The 21616-nt window shown below is 31.8% G+C and overlaps 4 protein-coding genes across 7 annotated transcripts; 1 reads left to right on the top strand and 3 right to left on the bottom strand.

Annotated features, from left to right (window-relative positions):
• Window positions 1–144: 144 nt before the first annotated feature.
• LOC126665073 (ent-kaur-16-ene synthase, chloroplastic-like) lies at window positions 145–5595 on the bottom strand. Its single transcript, XM_050357773.1, has 11 exons — window positions 5498–5595; window positions 4095–4150; window positions 3420–3672; window positions 2766–2865; window positions 2568–2665; window positions 2049–2263; window positions 1782–1966; window positions 1248–1463; window positions 1026–1167; window positions 685–930; window positions 145–573 (listed from the first exon to the last, which is right to left on the bottom strand). Exons 1-11 carry the CDS (start codon window positions 5559–5561, stop codon window positions 271–273), a joined length of 1878 nt encoding a protein of 625 aa, XP_050213730.1. The 5' UTR covers window positions 5562–5595; the 3' UTR covers window positions 145–270.
• A 5886-nt stretch (window positions 5596–11481) lies between these two features.
• LOC126675243 (cinnamoyl-CoA reductase-like SNL6) lies at window positions 11482–14097 on the bottom strand (the record flags this gene model as incomplete). Its single annotated transcript, XM_050369853.2, has 3 exons — window positions 11482–11581; window positions 12086–12278; window positions 13956–14097. Coding segments are annotated over 3 exons (435 nt in total), but the record flags the coding sequence as incomplete, so codon positions are not given.
• Window positions 14098–14150: 53 nt separating this feature from the next.
• On the top strand, window positions 14151–16950 carry LOC126664554 (uncharacterized). Of its 2 annotated transcripts, none has more exons than XM_050356999.2 (5): window positions 14151–14496; window positions 14591–14779; window positions 14901–15027; window positions 15276–15389; window positions 16603–16950. In XM_050356999.2, the coding sequence occupies exons 1-5, from the start codon at window positions 14260–14262 to the stop codon at window positions 16668–16670; spliced, it is 735 nt and encodes a 244-aa protein (XP_050212956.1). In that variant the 5' UTR covers window positions 14151–14259; the 3' UTR covers window positions 16671–16950. The 2 variants fall into 2 exon arrangements, with proteins under 2 accessions (XP_050212956.1, XP_050212955.1); XM_050356998.2 differs by having other exon boundaries at window positions 14153–14496; window positions 16598–16950.
• A 200-nt stretch (window positions 16951–17150) lies between these two features.
• On the bottom strand, window positions 17151–21106 carry LOC126664552 (putative clathrin assembly protein At5g35200). Of its 3 annotated transcripts, none has more exons than XM_050356995.1 (16): window positions 20901–21106; window positions 20142–20244; window positions 19963–20032; window positions 19772–19869; window positions 19499–19640; window positions 19315–19415; window positions 19115–19237; window positions 18986–19036; window positions 18830–18895; window positions 18674–18739; window positions 18511–18591; window positions 18342–18419; window positions 18083–18250; window positions 17911–17986; window positions 17702–17817; window positions 17151–17560 (listed from the first exon to the last, which is right to left on the bottom strand). In XM_050356995.1, the coding sequence occupies exons 1-16, from the start codon at window positions 21089–21091 to the stop codon at window positions 17192–17194; spliced, it is 1899 nt and encodes a 632-aa protein (XP_050212952.1). In that variant the 5' UTR covers window positions 21092–21106; the 3' UTR covers window positions 17151–17191. The 3 variants fall into 3 exon arrangements, with proteins under 3 accessions (XP_050212952.1, XP_050212953.1, XP_050212954.1); XM_050356996.1 differs by having other exon boundaries at window positions 19115–19198; XM_050356997.1 differs by lacking the exon at window positions 18986–19036.
• Window positions 21107–21616: the final 510 nt, after the last annotated feature.

Below are 21616 nucleotides of genomic sequence, written 5' to 3'. Positions count from 1 at the left end.
TCCAGGCATATAGCATTATCTACACAGATTTTTATTTTAGAAAGATTTGCAGATTCTTTAAAACAGCTACCTGTGAAATTCTAAGATAAAATAGCATGTTTATTCTCTAAATGATAACATCATTTTATTAATGAAAAAATTGCTACACTTATTTATTTAAGATATTTTAGCTACAAACGGGATGCCCCATATTTTACAAGATTCTCTTGGGTTCTAATCAAAGAATTCAGTCGACCAAAAAAAAATAAATCTAAGAGTTCAATCCCAATATTAGGAAGTGATTGGTTCCCACAATACGACTTTTGCATCATTAGCCATTTCATCTTTTGGGCTCGAGTACCCATCATTGTCCATGTAAAAGTAGTGCATTACATTGCATGATTTCCAAAAGAAATCCCTGAAAGGTTTTGGAACGGAACTCTTTTCCTTTTCCACTACTATTCGTAGCAATTCTTTTCTATACCTCTCAATGTCTCTTTTTGTCTCATTGATGGCTTCTTCTTCCGTCATAGTCCCCTGACTATGAAGTATCCGTATCGATACACTGTTGTATTTTCCTTGCTCACGTTCTCTCTACAGAATTTACATCAGTTAGCATCTAAATCTGACAACTTAATAGATTAAGAGCAAGTGCATATAGGCATGCAACTAGAATGAACTATTTTCTCGGTACAAGGATCTTACCTTGAAAGATTTGAGATCGTTGAGAAGTCGACCTACTAGGCTGACATGCTTAAATAGATTATAGATTTCTGGCCCTGCCATAACTTCTTCAGCTAAGGTTATCCCAAGAAAATAGGTAGTTATGTGACAGATAGGTCCCAAGGCAAAAGAGATGTATGCATTTTCCATGTACTCATCTAGTGACGGCGTAGCATTATCTCGAGCCCATTCAGCTTCTTTCATCATAGACTTTAGCAAATCATGCCACTGTGAGGTTACCAGTGAAGTTCGATGTTAAACTTCCGTAAACTGAAATTTGTATATTAGGTAGTAGTTTTCAGAAAATTTATTAGAATTCTTACTATTTTGACCAAGTGGTGCTCAATACTTCTTCCATGATGTTTGAACGCAATAGTGTCAAGCTCTTTGATCATGTCTCTGAATGCCAAAAAAATGATCTCAACTTGCCCGGAGCAGTAGGCGACGTCTGAAGTTTCTCCCCACCTATGAGAGAGCATTAGGGAAGCTTAGTGATTGAGTTCTTATATACTAGTTATAGGATCAGAAAATAAAACTAAGCAGACCTTGCGACCATCTGATTCAGGTTTTCCAATTCTTCTTTAGAACCAGCAACGTCAAAGAAGTCGTCAATAACAGTAGCTAGAATGCAATTTTTAGTAATGGAAAGTCTAGCATCTGCCAATTCAGGGGCAACAAGAACTGCAGTGTTGGGATAGTAGCAGTAGAGTAGTAGAATCCTTGCAAATTTCAGTTCATCAAATCTGCACTCTTTCACCCATCTGCATTCATGTAAAGATCCACGGTCAGCTTCCATTTTGTGTATCTTACTCCCAAAGTTATTCAAGTAAAAGGTCATTTCTATCCACAACAAACTTGTAATGTCAGTATCAGTTAGACCAATAAATTTACAATTTCAGGTCAAATAATCTAAATTTTCTTATTATTCCATCTCAATTTGGATTTATTTGATGTGAATTTATAAAGTTTTTGGTCTTACTTGATCGAACTGGATCTATTTATTTTCCCGATATAAGTTTGTGGGCCGGAATGATCATTCTTTCATAATTATTTACGAACCTAGACACTAGTATACATACCTCTCAAGATCTTTGTACTCTTCTTGATATATGGATTGGCACATATTATAATCTTCGATTGCGAGTTCCAATATATCGTTATTGCCGTCATTAGAACTCCCGGCGTTTTTTTTCTGGTGCTCTATTGTCCACCGACTCTCAAGAAAATCTAGTCTGTCGTACCGGTATCTTAGAGCATGATCAACCTGTAATGTCAAAGATCGTCGTCTCTTTTGAATGAGAACTTGTTGCATAAACAGTTAAGCCGATTTTTGTGCATATTATTACCTCCTCTTGTAGTTTATGGTCTTTAATAGCACAAGTTAGTAGTTGTTGTTTCAAGAAAGAACCTGTCCAAGCTTCTAGCTTCTCAAGAATGGATTCTTGTTGGTAAATTATCATCTTTGAGGCTTTGAATAATTCCAAAATTGTGTTTGTATTTCTGAATTGTGGACTTGCTGAATTGAAGAAATGTTCTTCTTCAGAGAATTGTGCCAGTTCATCTGCATCAAGCATATTAAGCTGTTAAAAAACATGATAGCCATAGTACTTAAGGGTGTGTAAATTGGTTTTTGGTTCGGTTAAGAAGTGAATTTGTGAAAACCAATCAGCTTTTGATGGAAATAGAAACTGAATCAATTCGGAGGGATCAAATCAAAATATTTTAAAATTTATTATAAATGAACCGAGCCTATCATTTTGAATTTGGTTTGGATTGTGTGCTTTGATAGTACTGCATTTATTGTGCACTTCTTGCAAAATTCATGAATCATGTTTAGGTTTATGGCACAATGTTAATTTACATACCAGAAGAAACATTATATGCATTCATCCGTAATAGACGAAATCCTAGGGTGGTACAGTTGATATCGGAAAATATCTTTTCATCTTTCTGCAGCCAGTATCTAGCAAATCAAAATCAATATGTAATTAGGGCTCTTCAAAAGCAACAATAAGGGGCTGAATTGAAAGGAAAAAAACTTATTAAGGGTACAATGAAATTACCTATAAATGTTATCCAGAACATTTTCTATCTCACTTCTGCAATATCTATCAATCCCCAACTTCTGGAGATTGTCTATGGCACGAAGCTGGCTATAGATGTCTATAGGATAAGTTTGGAAATGAAAATCAAAAGAAATTAAATATTAATCATTTAATTGTAATGAATAAATCTTTTAAAACTTTATTATGAACATCTCAAGTATAACCTAGTAGTAGTGATATTACATTTAAAACATTGAGTTTCATATGCGAGTTTCTGTTTTTCTTTTAAAATAATTGATTGACAACTTAAAACAACATTTCAAACTTCATAAGTTTATTTTTCTAATATAAACATGGTAATTAATTTCAGAATTCACTAAATTTTCAGATTATTTTATTTTGGTGATTAAATTTTAATTTATTTGAATTTGGTAATAAAACTATAAATTTATTTTAATGAGAAAGATTTGTTATCGCCAAAATAAAAAAAATTAGTCACTAAAACTCATTTTAGAAATAAAATTAAAGTTCGGTAATCGAAATAAAATAAATTAAGGTTTAATCATCAAAATGAAATAACTTGGAAGTTTAGTGAACAATAACCCTTTGTTATTTTAAAAATTTTGCATACCAAGCAACAGTTATACATAATGAGTCTCTGTCTAAACATACCTATGTTAACAAGTGAGTGCCCAAGTTTCCATTTGCCAAGAGCAAGTTTTAAATTTGTAGAAGACAGACTGCCCTGAACGAGAAATGAATTAGGGCACCATGATCCATCATCTTCCAGATTCTCCATAATCCTTTCCAAGCTTTCTGGAAACACTAATGGCGCCTTCTCCTTTGATTCAACGTCGTAAACTGAACCTGATGCCTTCGTCTTCTGAAGCTGCACCTTGCTTCTTCTTCTATTTGTTGGATTTTCCTGATTCATAATTAAATGTATATCATGCAAATTAGGTACCCATAAAGTGTTTTTGATTTCTAAGCATATATTATATAGAAAATAATTCATAAAAAATGTTTTTTAAACCATAAAAGGACAATTCAACTAAAAAGTAACAACTAATAAGTAATAACCCTTTTGATGGAATTTTACCATAACATTTTTTTGAGAATCATCTAGTAAAAGATATTAGGGATAGAATCAGAAAGAATATTCCAAAGGCTAAAGTATTATATTTCTATTTTGGAGGCTAGGCCCTCTAATCTCATGAAGTTGAGACTTGGTAGTTCTGATTAGAATTGAAATTAAGCATATATAGTTTAGTAAATCACATTCTTTTATTAGGCTACCATTCAAATTAAAGATGACATAAAATAGTATTTACATAATCTAATACTCACTGAAGAAATTTTATCAACTCTTTGGCATTGCACTAGCTGGGACGGGGAGTATGTACCTGCTTAAGAACAATCACAAAAGTAATACAATTATGTTTTTGAATAAGTGTGAAAAAGAAGTATTTTTAATCACAATTTAATTTTGAAAGAAAAAATTCGAATATGAAATCATAGTGCTGGAAAGGATAAATAGACAAGGAGAAGTCTGATCCCATTAAATATTAAAAAAAATTGATGCATATATACGGTTATGTATACACAAACATTAAAAGTGGTATCTTCGAGATTTAATTAAAAATCGTTCATTAAAAAATATGTAGTTACAAAATAATATTTATAAAAATTGAGATGTTAGGAATTAGGATCTCTTAACTTGTATCATGAAACTATAAAAGACCAATAATAATTTAGCTAATTAAATTATGTTTACAAATAAAAAACAAACATAATGAAGCTCACATTTAAAGCATAATATACACTCCCTCTGCCCCTTTAAAAAGGAACATATCCATTTTTATATATTCGATCTAAGAAGGTTATATCGTGTTTTCTGTGCCAATTTATATTGAACTTCCATTTTTATCTCTTTAGTTATTTCAAATATCATTAAATGCAAATCAATTTACGATATATTTATTTTATTATTAGGTGAGATTATATTAATTAATAGGAGTAGACATGATACAGTAAAATGTTGCCTTATTTTATTAATTTTGGTGTAAAACTCATCTGTCCCTTGATAAACGGGACGGAGAGAATATACAGTTTATCTTACAGCAATTTTTTGATAAACTTGTAAATAAAACTCCAAAATGTATGTTTGCATATACAAATTGGTAAGGATATCATTAGTTTTTTTTTAAAAGGCTTACCTTAAAATCCCCCAACCTTTTAGCTCCTTTCAATCCTACCATGACGTTAAAAATTTGTCAATTTTACCCTATTTTGCATTTTTGTGTTTTAATTGTACCCTGAAACATTAAATTAACGTCTTTTTTGTTTAGAAAAAAATTAAAAACATTCTCCATGTCTAGCATATATTAATTGTATGTTTTTAAAATTTATTTAAATTAATTAAGAATTTAAATTTGTATTAATTTGATTATGATTTTTAGTTAGTTTTTAAAAATAAAGGACTTATTTGTACTTTTTTGAATAAAAAGAATTTAATTTCATCTTTAAACTTAGTTAATTGAATGATTTCATCATTTAAGTAAAAAAATTGGGGTACAATTGAAAATGAAAAATTCAAAAGTGGGTAAAATTGACAACTTTTCAATATCGGGATGGAATTGAAAAAAAGTTTAAAGGTGAGGGGTTTTTGAGTGATTAGGCCTTTTTAAAATGAAAAAGTCATCAATTTAACAAATGAATAAAATTGCAAATTGAAGAAACCAGATACCTACCTGAGGATAGATTAATCTTGCAATAATGTGCTATTGCTAGAGGATTTCTAGTGATAAGTGACATGATGAAGTTGCTTTGTTTGCAAAGAATGATGATGGTAGAGAGAGCAATGTGAAATGAACAGAATATTGAGAAGTGATATTTATAGAGAGGATGAATTATGACGAGCATTGTTAACTACTTAAATTATTGTTTTTTTTTATTTAATAGACTTGTCCATTTTTTTAATATATGTAGTTTGAAAAAATTCAATTAAAAAAGACCAAATCTTTTTTTAATTTTTTTTTACAAAAATCTAAATCTTTTAATTTTATCCAATAATGTCCAACTACGCACTTTTACTAATGTGGCCTACGTGGCGCTAATGTGGCAATGCCACATATCAGTACTACATAAGTAAAATCGCGTAGTTGGACATAATTGAAATGAAACTTTGCGTTTCAGGACAAATTGAATAAAATTGAAAGATTTAGATTTTTATAAATTTTTTATAAAAGCTTTGATCCTTTTCAATTATTTGGCTTTAAATATTTCAACTTTTCCATTCACGACTTCTCTTGGTTTGTTTTAAAGTGAGAGTCGTGATTCAAACTTTTAAGCCATAACTATTTTGGCTTTTCTCAAACAACTTTTTTAAAAAAAACTTACGGTTGTTTTATATTATTATTTTATTTATCTATTATAGAGGGCTTGTACTACTAGCTTTTTTTTTATTTCATTTGACATTTAATAATATTTTATATTTAAGCAGTTTTATAATTATTTATTTTATAGACGTGTGTGTGGTCATTTAAGGTATAAACACCATTGTTTTATGTGAACTAAAAGGCATTATTACTCATAAATCTCCGACATTTGGAATTTTTTGAAATTAAATCCTTGCACTTTTAATTGTCATGTACCTGGTCTACTTTAGTGGCCGTATACATAAAAGCTACTATAACAAATCATAGTATAATCTATGTACTAATCTATGCAAATCATAGTATAAACTGTGACGTGTGACATTAATGTATTGGGTTGAATTTTTTTTTTTTTGCTGGTATTGGGTTGATTAGAACTTAGAAATACTCAAATTCAAAGTAGAAACTAGAAAGGTAAGCCACTGCGACCACTCTGCAGCCAAGACTTCAAAGTAGAAAAGTCAACTATTGCAATCCACCGAGCTTGACAATTAATTATTAAACAATCTCAATTCTTATCAAATTATTATTTGCGCCATCGAGCGGAATATTTGAATGTATATTATTATCATAAATTTACATTATCCAAGTATATAAGTTAAATATTATTAATAGGAATGTTTTGATTTCTTTTCATATTATTATTAATAGTATTCAATTTTATGACATTTTGAGTAATAAAAATAGTAGTATGTAAAAATATAGTTTCGGTATTTCTAAACATGTCTTTTTTTTATTTCTATAAAAATGTATTTTTGGAATTAAAATTTTAAAACAAGAACATATAAATTTTGATAAATCAAAAGGTCATATACTAATATAAAGATATGAAATCTAATAAAAGCAATAACATTGATGGTTTGATGATTTGAGTTGGGAGTAAATGTGACTGTGTGACATTTTGCGATAGGATGTTACGTTAGCTAAACGTATTGTTTATAAGTTGAAAAGTGGATTTGGAATATAGAATTAATGAGATTAATAAACAATGAATGGATATAGAGCGTTAGTTTATTTGATACGGAAAATTAAATAACGATAAAAATGGAATACGCGCTAGAAAGTTCAACGAACTAAATACGCGCTAAAAAGTTAAAAGCAAGATTAATTGTTAAGTCGATTATTATAAGCAAATCAATTAAACGTTTTGCAATTTAGGTTTGTATGATAAACCTAAAAGCATATAAGTAATAGTGTATCAACGAACTTATATAACACGTATAGCTATTATACGCGAAAATTTGACGAGTCGTGTATACATTTAATTCTCGAGTCTAACGTGTCTACTTTAAATTAGATCCTTACTCGAGTATTATTATTGATTGTCCTAGATCCGGAAAGGCAACGTAATACCGGACAAGAAGCTCAGGGAACTTGACAAAAATCGAGACCGAAGTTTTTTTAAAATAGCAAGCAGTGAGTTTATTGTGGATGTTTACAGTTTGAAGTATTTAAATTGCAGATTTTTTTACGCATATTATTTATACAATTGCATAACAGCATTTTAAATAAAATGCCTTACTTGAAATGCATACATCATGGGTTTTAAACATGTATGAATTCGATGAAACGAGCTTTCCTATTGAGCGGCAATATGAACTGTGTGATCATTAGTTAAGGTCAAGGATTCTACAAGCATCAGAAATCTTCTCAAGAACATGACATGTATAGGTTGAACTCGGTGGATGTATCTCGGGACCTATGTTTAGGGAGTTGAACTCGGTAGAATTTTCCAGGAACTCGCCTCATTGATTGGATATGAGATAGTACTAGTTAACTCGGTTAAATTATTCCTGAACTATACTATATGGTTATAGTTAACTCGGTAAAACTATCCCGGGACTAACATCAAGAATAAGTATTAAAAACTTGTTCAAGACAGCAAAAATTATAGGTTAAGACAATGAAGTTAAGGTTTAAGGTTTCAATCGGAGTATTATACGTGGATGCATATAAATGATTGTTTATAACATTGTTTGAACGTTTTATGCAATACTCATTTGTAAACTTATGAACTCACTCAGTTTTAACTGACCCCGTTGATATAATTATTTTGTAGGTAAATAATATTTTTGCGAAGTAACAAACTTCTATCTTTATTCCGAAGTCCGTGTTTTAGGAAGTATGTACAGAGAAAGTTCCTATCAGTAGTGTTGTAGTTAGTTAAAGTCCTAATCTGTATATATACCTCGTGTCAAACGATTTTAAAAAGCTACGGCTTTACTATGATGTAATTAGAATGTATGGTTTTGAAAAACTGCGCTTAAACCGTTGCTAGAAACAAGGCTATGTTTGATATGAGATATCACGACGTAAGATCCTGGTTTATGTAAATCATTAACATGTGAAAGTTTGTAATCATAATATTTTCAACAGTTTTATTTACAAAAACGTTTTTGTATATATGTGTGGTTTTTAGTGATCGATTGCGAATTTTTTTATTGCATTTTTAGGCTTGTTACGGGTTTCAGAACTACTATTCCTATTCCCTAGCGCCGGTCTCGGCCCAAAATTCCGGGTCGTGATAAAAATGTAATTTTTATATAATAGTAACATATGAAATTCAATTATAGATATTCAAATTGTAATTTAGTAATAACTAGTTACCACAAATTCATTCATTTAACATAATATTATCTAAAGAAAATAATTTTATATCATATGTTGAAATTATTTGCCTCAAATAAATCTTAGAAAATAAATAAATACAACGGTTTACATCGGTTTAGCTTAACACTCCATGAAATACGCGCTATAGTAACTGAAACGCTCAAACAACATATAGACTCAAAATGTTCAAATTTAAATCATTATATGCACGTAAGTAGCTTGGAAATCACATATAATATATGAATATTTCCATTCCCATCACAGAGTAGGAGAAATGTTGATTGGCAAGGGACCAGCAACAACAAATTTAATTGAAAATTTCATAAAGGATTGATAAATCAGCTTCACAACTATTTATTCACCAGCTGGCATTATGCGAGACATGAAAAAAGGGCATAGAGTCGACCTAAAAAGCATGGAGATCAAGATAAAGAGAATTAGAGCTTATAAGAGGTAATCCACACGAATCATACAAATTGTTTCTGAGTTATTTGCGTGCATTAAAAACAAAACTCAATTATTTGTTGATGAGCTAGAAAAAAAATTTGATTTTTATATATTTTTATATTATTGAATGCTCCAGCACAAGGATAAAAGTTTTCTCAATCCAGTAATTGTAGTGGATGACACGTTCGTAAAGTAGCATATGGAGGAACTCTTTTCTCAACAGCAAACAAAATTCAATTATTTGTTGATGAGCTAGATTTTTTTTTTGATTTCTATATGTTTTTATATTATTGAATGCTTCAACACAAGGATAAAATTTTTCTCAATCCAGTAATTGTAGTGGATGACACATTCTTAAAGTAGCATATGGAGGAACTCTTTTCTCAACAGCAAGTCAATATGCAACGAATAGAATATTTTATCTTGCTTTTTATGTAGTAGATTTGAAAACGATGCTTCATGACAATGGTCTTTTTTTTTGGAAAGTTGGAGAAACATTGGAAGTAAGAAAAAGGATGCCCATAATCTCATATCGACATGAAAGCATTGAGAAAGCAATTAAAATAGTTTACCCAAAAATATATCATGAATTTTTTTAATTACCGTATATTTAACAACTTGTAATCAAGATACAAAAAGCACAAGGTGAAATTATAGAACCTTTTCTCCAAGCAACAAAAGCATACACAATAGATAAGTTTGAAAACCACATGGAAGAACTTGATAGACTATGGGAATATCTCATGGGTGTCAGATTAGAGAAATGGATTACAATATATGCAACAAACAATAGATACCCAACAATGACTTCCAACATAGCTAAGTCAGTGAATGCACAAATGTAGCCACGAGAGAGTTGTTTATAGCAATATGCTAAAATATTTATGGCGATAGTGCAATAGTGGAGTCATGCAAACAAAATCTATACAAGGTCAACAAAAATAATTATTTCAAAAAAATGAACAAATCTTGAATGAAAAAACTACATTACATCTCTACAACTTACTATAATCATCATAATTAAAACTCTATGATAGCTTAATAAAAGATTTATATCATAAAAATTCACCAACTTTACACGTTCTATCATTTTAATCACGCAGTTTAAATTTTCTCATTTTCATGGACGAACTATCACTTTTTCTCAAATTTATGCACGGTACTGAGGTGTCATGAGAAAAATTAGTTCGTGCATGAAATGAGAAAAATTAAATTGCGTGATTAAAATAAGAAAATGTGTAAAGTTCGTGATTTTTTTGACATTAATCCCTTAATAAATATTATCTTATAGCTAGCATATAGTTGATCTTTGGTTTATCTTAGGTTTATCATAGAATAATATGATAAATTCTAAACTAATAACTACACTTAGTTTTATAAATTTTCATTTCAAACCTATAAATAACGACATTTACAAAAATAACAAAAACATTCTTTGTGAATTTAGAAAAAGAACTTGTTGTTGCAATAGGTTTCAGCTCAACCAAATGTCATGCGCTCATATAGTTGTAGTGATAAAAAAATACAACAAAGTTCCATCACTCTTTTGCTCCAAGTACTATATGAAAAACACAAACATCAACATATAAAAACTCATTGGCTATCCCATGATAGATCTGGCGACAAAGAATACCACACAAAAACATATCATAATGCTCTCTCGATGTAAGAACAAAATTTGAATGACCCAAAAAGAGGAGGATACTAGCAAAGCCAAATTAATGGCAGTGGAGCTTCGTAAAGGAAAATTTTAGCACGCAAACTTCATAGCCGTTTATCGACAAATATCAATGTAGAAATTAGCTATTGATTAGAAAAGTTCGCAAGCACGGACTATTAATTCGCAAAGCGAGCTCAAACTCGAGGAAGTGAACTTATTATGATATTTTAGAGAGTGCATGTAGGTTAACTAGCACCGAATCACCATATGTATTATTTTCTAAAGCATTGATTCTTTTTTTCTTAATACAAGGTTTATAAATTTTTTTGAACAGAACCCAACTATAAAATCACATTTTTAAATTTTCCATATTCAAATTAATTTCCATTTGAGTCTTCTAGATCTTGTGTGAGAGGTAAACTTCAATCTCAAATTTTAAACGGCTGCATACATGAATATGGTTCAAACTCGCAATATTATTTAAGGCAGAAGAGTACCTCACCAATTCATCTGCGTCTTGTGATTTCATTACTAATTCTTAATTTTAGCTGTTTATAATCGTAATACACACACACACGACACATCAAATAATGTTTAATAGACAGTTTCCTCTGACGATCAACTTGTTTAACTTCTTGGTTCTTAACCTCTCAGTATGGGACTCACTTCCTTCATATTCATACCTGCATTTTTATTAATCAGAAAAATATATACAAATGAAGTTTGGCTCTTGGTCCATTAACATACATCATAGTGAAAGTCTCCGATTAAGAAAAAGTTTAATACTCTAAAATTTCATATTTTATTGTTTTCTTGCAAATCCATATAGTTTTTTAATTTCATTAATTTTAACTCAATGTTAATTTGATTCTACTAACGGTTCAATTTCACGTGTTTTCTTAGTTTTTTCAATGATCAACCGGAAAAATTTATACAACCATCTTTCTAATTTTTTACTTTTATTTCGTAGTTTTACAATGACTTCTAAAGAATAATTTTCAATATAGTTTGTCACATATCAACTGAATAATTTTTGAAATTGCTAAGACTTGGTATCAATTTTTAAAATTGAAATAGAACTAGTAAAATCATAAGTTTTAGTTCGATTGGTACGAACTAAAAAAGGTTTGGAATTTTATTATTCATTAAAAACTGGTTAAATTTCTTGGAATTTAGCAAGTATTTACCTTGGTGGTAAAGAGATCACAGGGTTCAAGCTTTGTGCAAGTTTGATAGCTTCTTGCTCAGTATTAACAATTTGGTTGAAGCAAAAGTATCGTCCACCCGTAGATTGATCTTCGAAAGCTCGAATATGTACATCGACTAGGAATTTCACATCGACAAAGGCTACCACTCTGTTTTCGTACATTTGAGCTGCTCCTGTTATTGACTATTACATCAATGTTTTGATATTCAAGATTGATCTATAATAACATTAGATATTTAAGAAAACTCTTATCTAGACCCGGTCTATAAATTTTCCATGCACCTAACTAATGAGGTGTTAGTAAATCTAACACAATTTTCTCTCTCTTCTTATTTCTCTAAAATCTTAGTGGATGGGTCCATGAATTTTTCATGGACCGGATTTAGGTAAGTATTTCCCAGATATTTAACCCTTGCAAACCTAAAGTACTAAATTAATTCTTTAATTACTTAAAAAAAGTGGTTCAGTTCAATCAAATTCAATTTTTAATTATCCACATTTCAATTTTCGATTTTACTAGCTCAGTCCAATTGATTCCTTATTCAGTCTAGTCCAATTTAAATAAAATACAAATGCAATACCGATTAGTTAGCTTGTATTTTGTGATAATTAAAATGAAAAATTACAGTCTGTACATTTTTATATTTTTTTATTTTAAAAAAAAAACTCTACCACATAGCTTCTAAAAGCATGTTTGTGCACATAAAGTTACAAAAATGTTTTTTTTTGTAAAAAAAAAAATTATATTCTCGTAAACAGTCTCATAAAATAGGTACTTTTATATATATAAAAAAAATTAATAATTTTTTTTAAAAAAGGCTAATCTTCATTGATAGAATTGTTAGAATTACAAAAATATGTGACTCCTCAACAAGCTGAGTGAGTCAGTTTAAAAAAAATGATGATACTGCAAACACAGTCATCCGCAAGGGCTTATTTAATCACCAATGGGTCACCCAATTATAGTAACAACGCATTAAAAAAAGCTATCATTCAAATAAATCTATCATCATTAAATAAAAAATTTCTGATGTCATGATATGATGATAGTCAGTGAATAATAGCTCCTCTATCGACGTTTGAAATCTCAATACTTCACCCACAGCTAAAATAGCCAAACTCCTGCCAAAATTAAATTATTTTGCCAACTTGCCAATGCATTTTTTATAGTTACTTTATTAATTTTAACAAATTAAAGATTACTTTATCCATTTTTCACCGTTGGATGAAATCATTTTCATCTAACAGTAAAATAGATAAAAATAAAGTAACTATAGAAAAACTATAAAATATATACAAATAAATTGTTGCCATAAAGTCTTATTTTGTTTTAATATTTATTGATGATTTAATAAACTAACAAGTAATTATATATAAGTGATATGTGTTTTTTCCAGAAAATAACTATAAAATAGCCATAAAATATTGATTTATCGTCCTTTTAGTTCTAAATATTGAGATGATATAATTTTAAATCAATGCATTTCATTTTATTATAGAAAAAATTATCGTTGTTGTTAATGTTTCACAAGAAAAAATATAGAAAACGTAATTGCTAAAAATAGTAATTTCATTATGTAAAAAAAATAGTGTCAAAATTATGATATAATATTATACCAAAATAATAATGAAAACTCACGCCAAAATAGTGATATAAAATCACGCCAAAAACTAGGTAGCACGGATACAGAAAAGACAAAAAACGGGTATGGTCAAATGAAATTTAAAAATAACCAAAAATAAAAGACACGAAATATGGAAAAAAATATTAATAATAAACATATAAGAAATATTTATAAATATAAAAACTTACAAATATTATATTTAGTATGATGTAATGTAATTTATACCTTTGAGGTATGAGATAGTGGAGAGAGGGTTTTGTTGGGTGACAGAAGGGCCCAAAACTAGGCCCTCATTTATAGACACCATGTTTAGCTTTCGGTCTATAGCTAGAGCCCATGCAGCCTGTTCAGATTCTCTCTTAAGCCGTTAGGCCCAAATGAATGACACAGCAGATTCTTCTGGAATGCGCTCCCACTTTTTATTTTCTTAAATTTAGCGGCTTCATGATCTTTGTAAACTGAAACTTAACTGTTGAGTCTCAAAAACACACAACTGATTCGACTTCAATAAGCTTTTTTTGATTTAAAAATGGTTTTACTGACCGAGCCCGAAGAGGATTCAATTCCATCATCATCGTCAAATACGACGCCGGATATTACCAAAATCGCCGGAACAACCATGGACGGAAATGACACCGATGGATTTGAAACGGCGAGCGAGCGAGACGTCAGCGATAATGAAGAAGTTGTCACTAAAGATCAACAACATGACCAACAAGAAAATGTAAGACCGGAGTCTGATCAAATCGATGAGGAGTTGAAACAGGTTCGGCAATTTTTTTATCCTTCTCTGATTTCGTTTGCCCTAATTTTGAATACAAAACTGGTTTGTTTATTTTATTAGTAAAAATTAAATGTAGAGAGAAGCGTTAGAAAAAGCTAATGAAGCGAAGTTAGAAGGAAATAAGCTGTTTAGTGAAGGGAAATTTGAAGAGGCATTGTTTAGCTATGAACTTGCCTTGGAAGTTGCACCTGAGAATGAGATACCTTCCTCTGCGGAGTTGCGTTCTAATTGTCATTTGAATCGCGGTGTTTGCTTCTTCAAATTGGTATGCATGTATGCCTTGGTGTAATTTGATATTCGTTTTGCAAGAATTTGATAAAAAAATTGGTATGTGTGTATGATGGCTATTAAGTCTTGAGCTGAGTTTTGGGATGATTTTATGCTAGGGAAAATACGAGGACACAATCAAGGAATGCACTAAAGCTCTAGAATTAAATTCCTCCTACATTAAAGCTTTGGTTAGAAGGGCGGACGCTCATGAAAAGCTTGAACATTTTGAGGAGGCTATAGCTGGTGAGGTGTTATTTATTTATTACTTATTTTTTTTATGCATGTTGATCTCTTATCTTGTCGTGTAATGCTTTAGTTTTGGCTTAGATTAATACTTCTCTTTTCGCTTTTTGGGAACTTATCATGCTGCTCTAAGCTTAATTTGAAATGTGTATGGACTATGTAGATGTGGATTTTAATGTCATAGAACTGTTTTCTTTTATTTTAAATTTTTTAAACTTCAGCTCACAATACAATTTGTGCACCTGCAGATATGAAAAAAATCTTAGAATTGGATCCTTCAAATGACCAAGCTAAGAAAATCATCTATCGTTTGGAGCCATTGGCTGCAATTAAGCGAGAAAAAATGAAGGAAGAGATGATTGGTAAGCTTAACAATTCTTTTAATTGTCATTTTTTCCTGTTTATGTTTCTCAATAGGTATGTCCTATTTTTATTATACTGCAGTTCTTACATGTTCATGTGTAAAGTATTTGTTGATGAATGTATGTTATAGTCATCTCAGAGTTATACCTTCCTCTCGCCTGTTTTACCCCCTCATAACACATACTCATGCACAGAGATGTTAGCTATTTAGAATTAAAGGAGAAGTTGAAAACAGTGTGGTAGTACCTCTAAACAAGTCTACTATTCTCAGTCAACAGTGGATGCAGCTGACAATCATATTAGAATCAAGTATTATTCAAACTTAAAAACAATAAGCCTCGTTTATGGCTTCTACAAAATAATTATTGAATCCTGATCCTTGGGTTAGTTTCCACTCTCTATAACAAATGGCAGAAAGTAGGAGAATAGGCGCATTATAAGCTCTTATCTGAAAAAACTAGGTCTTGGACAAATAATTTGTGCCAAAGGAGTTTGGATCTTTTATCAGTATAATTGGCATGTAAGTAGACAATGCATGTAAGTGACAGTTTCTTCCGTGTGTAAAGTGACAGTTTCTTCCGTGTGTATTCTTTCCCTTAATAATTGTAAACATCTAGTTAGGCAAAGTTACACCATAGATTTTAATAGGAGGCTTTACTACTCTATATTTCTCAAGAAAAGTCTTAATTTGGAGGACTTGAAAATCATCATATTATGTTTCTTAGTAGAAGCACACAAAAGGATAAGCATCATAGGCTATTCAAGGTATTTGAAATTCCAAGGGTGCATATTTACATTTCATACTTGTCCCAATATGTAATAAATGCTCGTCAATGCCAATGATTTACCTCCAAAAACTTAATTTCTTGCTTACATAACCTATGATCCATGGAGTTGAGCCATCTCTTAGAATAACTTCACTATGCTTTTCCAACTGAAGCAGTAGTTGCCTTAAAATGTTTGTTTGCATTTTCCCATGGTAATTATTTGAGTTTTGGCTCTCCTGACTGATATTTTTTCTTTAGCCTATGATTTTGTTTTAGACATCAACGTTTTAGATGCGAGGTAAAAGATTGATCTTATGCGTTAATTTTCATCAGGAAACCTTGTTCAAATACTGCTGTCATTGATCCCATATTTTTTTCCATTATGTGTACGTGTCTCTGTTGGCCCTTTTAATCTATTTAAACTGATTCTTTGTCATCAGGAAAGTTAAAGGAGCTCGGAAACAATGTTCTTGGTCGATTTGGGATGAGCGTGGACAACTTCAAAGCTGTTAAAGATCCAAATACTGGTTCCTATTCTATTTCTTTCCAAAAATAGTCGTGTGATATATTTATCCTTGGAAGTAACAATGTGATCAGATTGAAAGCTGTCCAATAGAATGATATTGTGCATAATTTCGCAAGTTTTTTGTTCTTTCATGACAGTGTTACGCAGTTTGTAGTGTTCGTATTAGTCATTTAATCTTAATCGATCTACTCATTTGGTTAAAGAATTGGCTGCAATGCTCTGTACGGCTCAACTTTTGATCTTTTATTTAATATTCCAATTTGTGTTTGGCTGGATCTTTAAGCAGTGATCAGTAACTTGCAGGAGTTATAATGGAAGTGTTTTTTTTCCCTGAGATAGCTAGAAAATAGAATAAATTGATGCATGTAGCGCAAATCTGTAACCTAAAACCGGGTTTGAAAATATCATTCCTGCAATTAATCTAGCCATGCCTTCCTTTTGATCAAATTTATTGTATACAACACTGGTAAGTGAAATATCATCGTAAACCGGCCTTGAATCAAAGCCGCTAAATTAAGCTAGAGTTAGCATTCTGAGGCAAATGTAAAGGTACATTTTCACCAACTATAGAATTGGGTATATTTTGATCAACAAAGGGATTTCCAAAAGGATTATTTAAATCAAAACCAACCATGTTTGTCTGCTGGTGCTGTATTATTAGCAAACCTTGTTCTTGGCTCATTGGTACCTTTTGGAAATTCGTTGTTGTTGGTGTTATGTTACTGAGCGCCTGAAATGTGTTAACGTTATATTCACCAGTCTCGAAAGGATTAGGAGCTATCTGCCCCATCTGGTATGCGCCATTCTGATTGGTTCCTGTAACCATCGCAGCATTATCGTATAGACTATCCAGTGTTAGCTTATCCAGTCCACCAGCCTGCATTTGAATTGTAGAAATGCACGAATCATCTTTCAGCGTAGAAGAGTATGAATCGGGACTCATCATCCTCGCTATTCAAAATGTAATTAATGGCTGAATAATTCATCGACAATTAGAAACATAAATTTCAAAACTAACCATTTTACTTGCTGAAACTGCATTCCCATTAGAGCTTGGAGCTGAAACAAGTGCAAGCTCCCAGCTTGTAGCTTGAGATGCTGAATCGTTGCTAGTTTCACTATTTACCGAGTTGCCTGATACATTAATTGACATATACACGTAAGAAATGCTTATCAAATGATAGATTCGAATCAATGATAATAGCCATCAAAAACAAAGTATTTCACCAGATGGTACAACTGAAATTCCGATATAACTTTTCTCATCCGATTCAGATGCTTCCTGGGTTAAATCGTCGAATCCCTAGCAGTAACATAACAGAAATGCCAAAGTAAGAAGCAAAGAGGATTCAAGCAGGATTAAATGTTCTGAATTTAAGTCAAGTCAAGTAATTCTAACCAAAAGATCTGCAACAAGAGTGGTTGCAGCAGCCTCATTCTGGTTGCTGTGTGATTCGTCTGCACATTGATCGGATTTTTCCAGATCATCTTCTTGTTTTTGTTCAATTAACAAAACAGCCTGTGGAGCAAGAACTGCTCTTGGAGTACCATGTTCGTCGTCATTTATCTGACAGCATACAGGGATGCTTAAACGTTAAATGAAGGAATTTGTAAAAAGTAAACATGTTGTACTGCATAACAATTTTGTATCCACATACTTGTATCCACTCGAGCGCTAAAACATGCGGCGCCTCTGCCACATATTCTTCCATGGAAGTTAAAAATGATGCTGGAGGCTGCATTTGTACATATGAGAACTTAGATGCAAAATGTAAGCAATGTAATGGCACGAGTGAAAAACTCGAGGCCTAACAAGATTTTTTTTACCTGTTGAATTTTAACATACTTCTGCCGCCGTCCAAAATCAAGGCTACTACACATCTCAAAGAACTCGGACAATGTTTCCCCCTTCACGATAAAATAAATTCACATGAGTTGATTTTTCACTGATATCCAAAATAATATATTGCCATTTCCACATAACATTGACCTGACTAGCTGCCTTCTTATAGATTTCCAAGGCTCTTACAGCATCATGGCGCTCCATCTCAAAATACTGCGACAAGAAATATTAACTGTTAATTACCATGGCAGATTGTAAGAACATAAGGTTTCATTGCAAAAATCAGGCCGTCAGAACTGTCACCTCATCGACCAAATTAAGAACTCCATCAGTAATTGCAATATATAGCCTAACACTTTCACCTGCAACCTAAAAGGCAACTTCATAAAAGATGGTAACATAAAACAACACCATAATAGAAGTCCCAATTCGTTTTGCGAGTTTGAGATAGATCCTTACGATTGAAAGGGCATAATGAACCAAACTATTATGTACAGCCAATCCTTCTGGCTGCAGAATTACAACAGATTGATGATCCTTTGAACTATTATCGATGAAATGACAAAGAAGTTAATCATATTTATATACCTTACAAGCAAGAAGACGAAAAAGAAGTTGTTGCATGGCAGGTAACTGCTCAAGCAATGCTGGATTGTCAAGCTCCATCGATCTCTGTTGAGAATTTGTTTCAGAAAAAAACATGGTCCATAACTTCATCAAAAGTTGAGAAATGTGATATAATAGCAACCAAAATGTCATTGAAAGATAATTTAATCTGATATACATACTGAATGATTTTTCTGTATATCATATTTCAACAAGCGGAAACATTCAAGACGTTCTTCAAGATATAGCGCGTATGTTCGAACCCAAGCAGAACAATCCCAAGCTTAAAAAACAAAAACCTTCTTCATGGTTAGTTCCTAACGTTGCAGAACTTGAGTACAAGAACAATGAGCAAAGGTAAACTACCACTTGGACTTGAATCATCCCTGAAATGCGAAAGGTTGAACATAAGACGCGCTCCGCGGCGATAATTAACTAGCTCTTCGTGGAATGTAGCATCAAGTTCTCTCACTGCACGGTGTATTACTACCAATGTTTTTAAAGCTACCTGAATTCAGAAAAACACAGGATGAAAGCAGAAAAGTTAAATATGATCCAAGATAACACTTAGAAATGAAGTTGAAACATTAAACATAAAACTCAATCAACACAGAGACTAGGTATCGATCAAAAGCTTACTGTCCAATTTTGTGTTTTCGCAAGACGCTTGGTAAGACCATTTATGCAATATACTACCTCAGCACGAGTTTTTGTAGCGCAAAGTGAACTGAAGATAGCTGACAAAAGGAGAAAGGTTCAACAATAAAAACATTGGTAAGCTTATGTAAATCATGCACCGGTGAGCCTTTAATTTTATAAAATTCACTCACTCGTGACATGTTTCTCTTTGGGCAACACTTCATCATGGTTTGTGGCCTTAACAATAGCAACATCAAGCCCCTGGAGCATATGACTATTAGTCTCAAGTACTTTTAAACATCTAGTTGCGACTTAAGTAAGTGTAGCAAAATGAAACTCGTGATACTAAGATTCAAGCAAGGAAAATAACCTTGTTTTCGCTATTTACTTTCGCTAATCCGACTGTCGTGGAATCCTTTAAAGCTCCAAAGGCTCTTCTCAGTGTCTGCTGAGTGCTACCGCCAGCTGCCATTCTGTTTCAAGACAATCATTGAAACTTCTAAAGAAATAACTGTTTGCAAACTACTGATAGAAGAGTTAGTTAATTTTTGCTGCAAAAACATAGCAAATAAAACCAATTGGAAACACTCAATTTTAAGCAATAACCAATAACTCAAGAATCAATTAGCGATTAGCGATTTCTTAACTAAATTTGAAGTGTTTGACCAATTTGTTATAGCTACATTTTACTACTATCTCCAAAACTATGATCATTTCATTCAAATTAAAGTGAAGCCTCTTTCTTCCAAGTAAAGCATAAATGACATAATTTTTAAACCTAACGTATGATTCCAATCTCATTAATTCCATTATTTTGGACCATTGCTGCATAGTTTACACATCATAGAAAATGCAATGAAAAATAAAAAGAAGGCAAAAAAAATTCAAATCTTACAATAAAAAGGAATGTTTATCATGATGTAAAGAAATTATTAATTCCTCATTTACAAATCTAATAGAAACCATCTACAAATTGACAGGCAAATCATTCAACTTGAATTGAATCCAAAATTTAAATTGAAGTAAGAAAAAAGAAATGTAGCTAAATGTGATTAATCATATTTAAACACATTGATAGAAATATTGGATGAGGATGCATGCAAAGATAAATTGAAAGAGAATAAAATACCTGATGAGGCATAGATATAAAATGTATTTACATACAAATAGTTGCCGGCCGGAGCTGCTACGGAGAAAACGCCGGAGAATAGCAACAAACAACAACAATAACAACCACCTTTGTAATTTGAAGAACCTTTTCAACAATTTTATATGTTTTGTAACTGTAAATGGATCTTCATGGTAGCACGGACTTTCCATCCACTTGGCAGTTTACTTTTTAATTGGGTGTATCACATTGTATTTTTCCTTAATTATAAAATTGAAGTGCACAATTTCATTGAGAATTTTACTATGTGTCTGTTCGCGTGGAAATAATCCGCCACTCGAATCTTTGAATTTATGATTGGGATCTGTTTTGGTTTGATGCTTTAATCGGTCAAGTCGATCAGGTCTCGCAAAACAGGTCTTGCAAACTTGTCATGATCCGCCGATCGGCCAAATGGCTCGATGAGCTGATCTCCTCTGATGTTTGCAAACTTGTCTCGCAAACAAATATGTCTCGCAAACGAACGTGTCTCGCAAACGAACGTGTCTCGCAAACGAACGTGTCTCGCAAACGAACGTGTCTCGCAAACGAACGTGTTCCGCGAGGCGAACGTGTTCCGCGAGGCGAACGTGTTCCGCGAACGAAACAAAAGTAACCAGCTAAACTAAATCTAACAGTATCGATCCGGAGGTTAAGAAACCTAAGCGGGATTGATGTCCATCTACTCCTAAGTTAAC

The sequence above is a fragment of the Mercurialis annua genome, linkage group LG1-X, assembly GCF_937616625.2.
Source record: "Mercurialis annua linkage group LG1-X, ddMerAnnu1.2, whole genome shotgun sequence".
NCBI lineage: Eukaryota > Viridiplantae > Streptophyta > Magnoliopsida > Malpighiales > Euphorbiaceae > Mercurialis > Mercurialis annua.
The sequence above is the reverse complement of the archived record's forward strand: the minus strand, read 5'-3'. Positions and strand labels throughout refer to the sequence as shown.

Bases quoted from the DNA above. Each gene is read 5' to 3' on its own strand.
- LOC126665073 (XM_050357773.1), bottom strand. From the start codon at position 5,561: ATGTCACTTATCACTAGAAATCCTCTAGCAATAGCACATTATTGCAAG. The intron at 3,673-4,094 runs GTGAGTATTAGA...ATTATGAATCAG, and splicing joins GAGTTGATAAAATTTCTTCA to GAAAATCCAACAAATAGAAG. The intron at 1,168-1,247 runs GTCTGCTTAGTT...GCTCTCTCATAG, and splicing joins CTGAATCAGATGGTCGCAAG to GTGGGGAGAAACTTCAGACG.
- LOC126664554 (XM_050356998.2), top strand. From the start codon at position 14,260: ATGGTTTTACTGACCGAGCCCGAAGAGGATTCAATTCCATCATCATCG. The intron at 14,780-14,900 runs GTATGCATGTAT...ATTTTATGCTAG, and splicing joins GTGTTTGCTTCTTCAAATTG to GGAAAATACGAGGACACAAT. The intron at 15,390-16,597 runs GTAAGCTTAACA...CTTTGTCATCAG, and splicing joins AATGAAGGAAGAGATGATTG to GAAAGTTAAAGGAGCTCGGA.
- LOC126664552 (XM_050356995.1), bottom strand. From the start codon at position 21,091: ATGGAAAGTCCGTGCTACCATGAAGATCCATTTACAGTTACAAAACAT. The intron at 19,641-19,771 runs GTAAGCTTTTGA...TTCTGAATTCAG, and splicing joins CGAAAACACAAAATTGGACA to GTAGCTTTAAAAACATTGGT. The intron at 19,238-19,314 runs GTATGTATATCA...CTTTTGATGAAG, and splicing joins ATATACAGAAAAATCATTCA to TTATGGACCATGTTTTTTTC.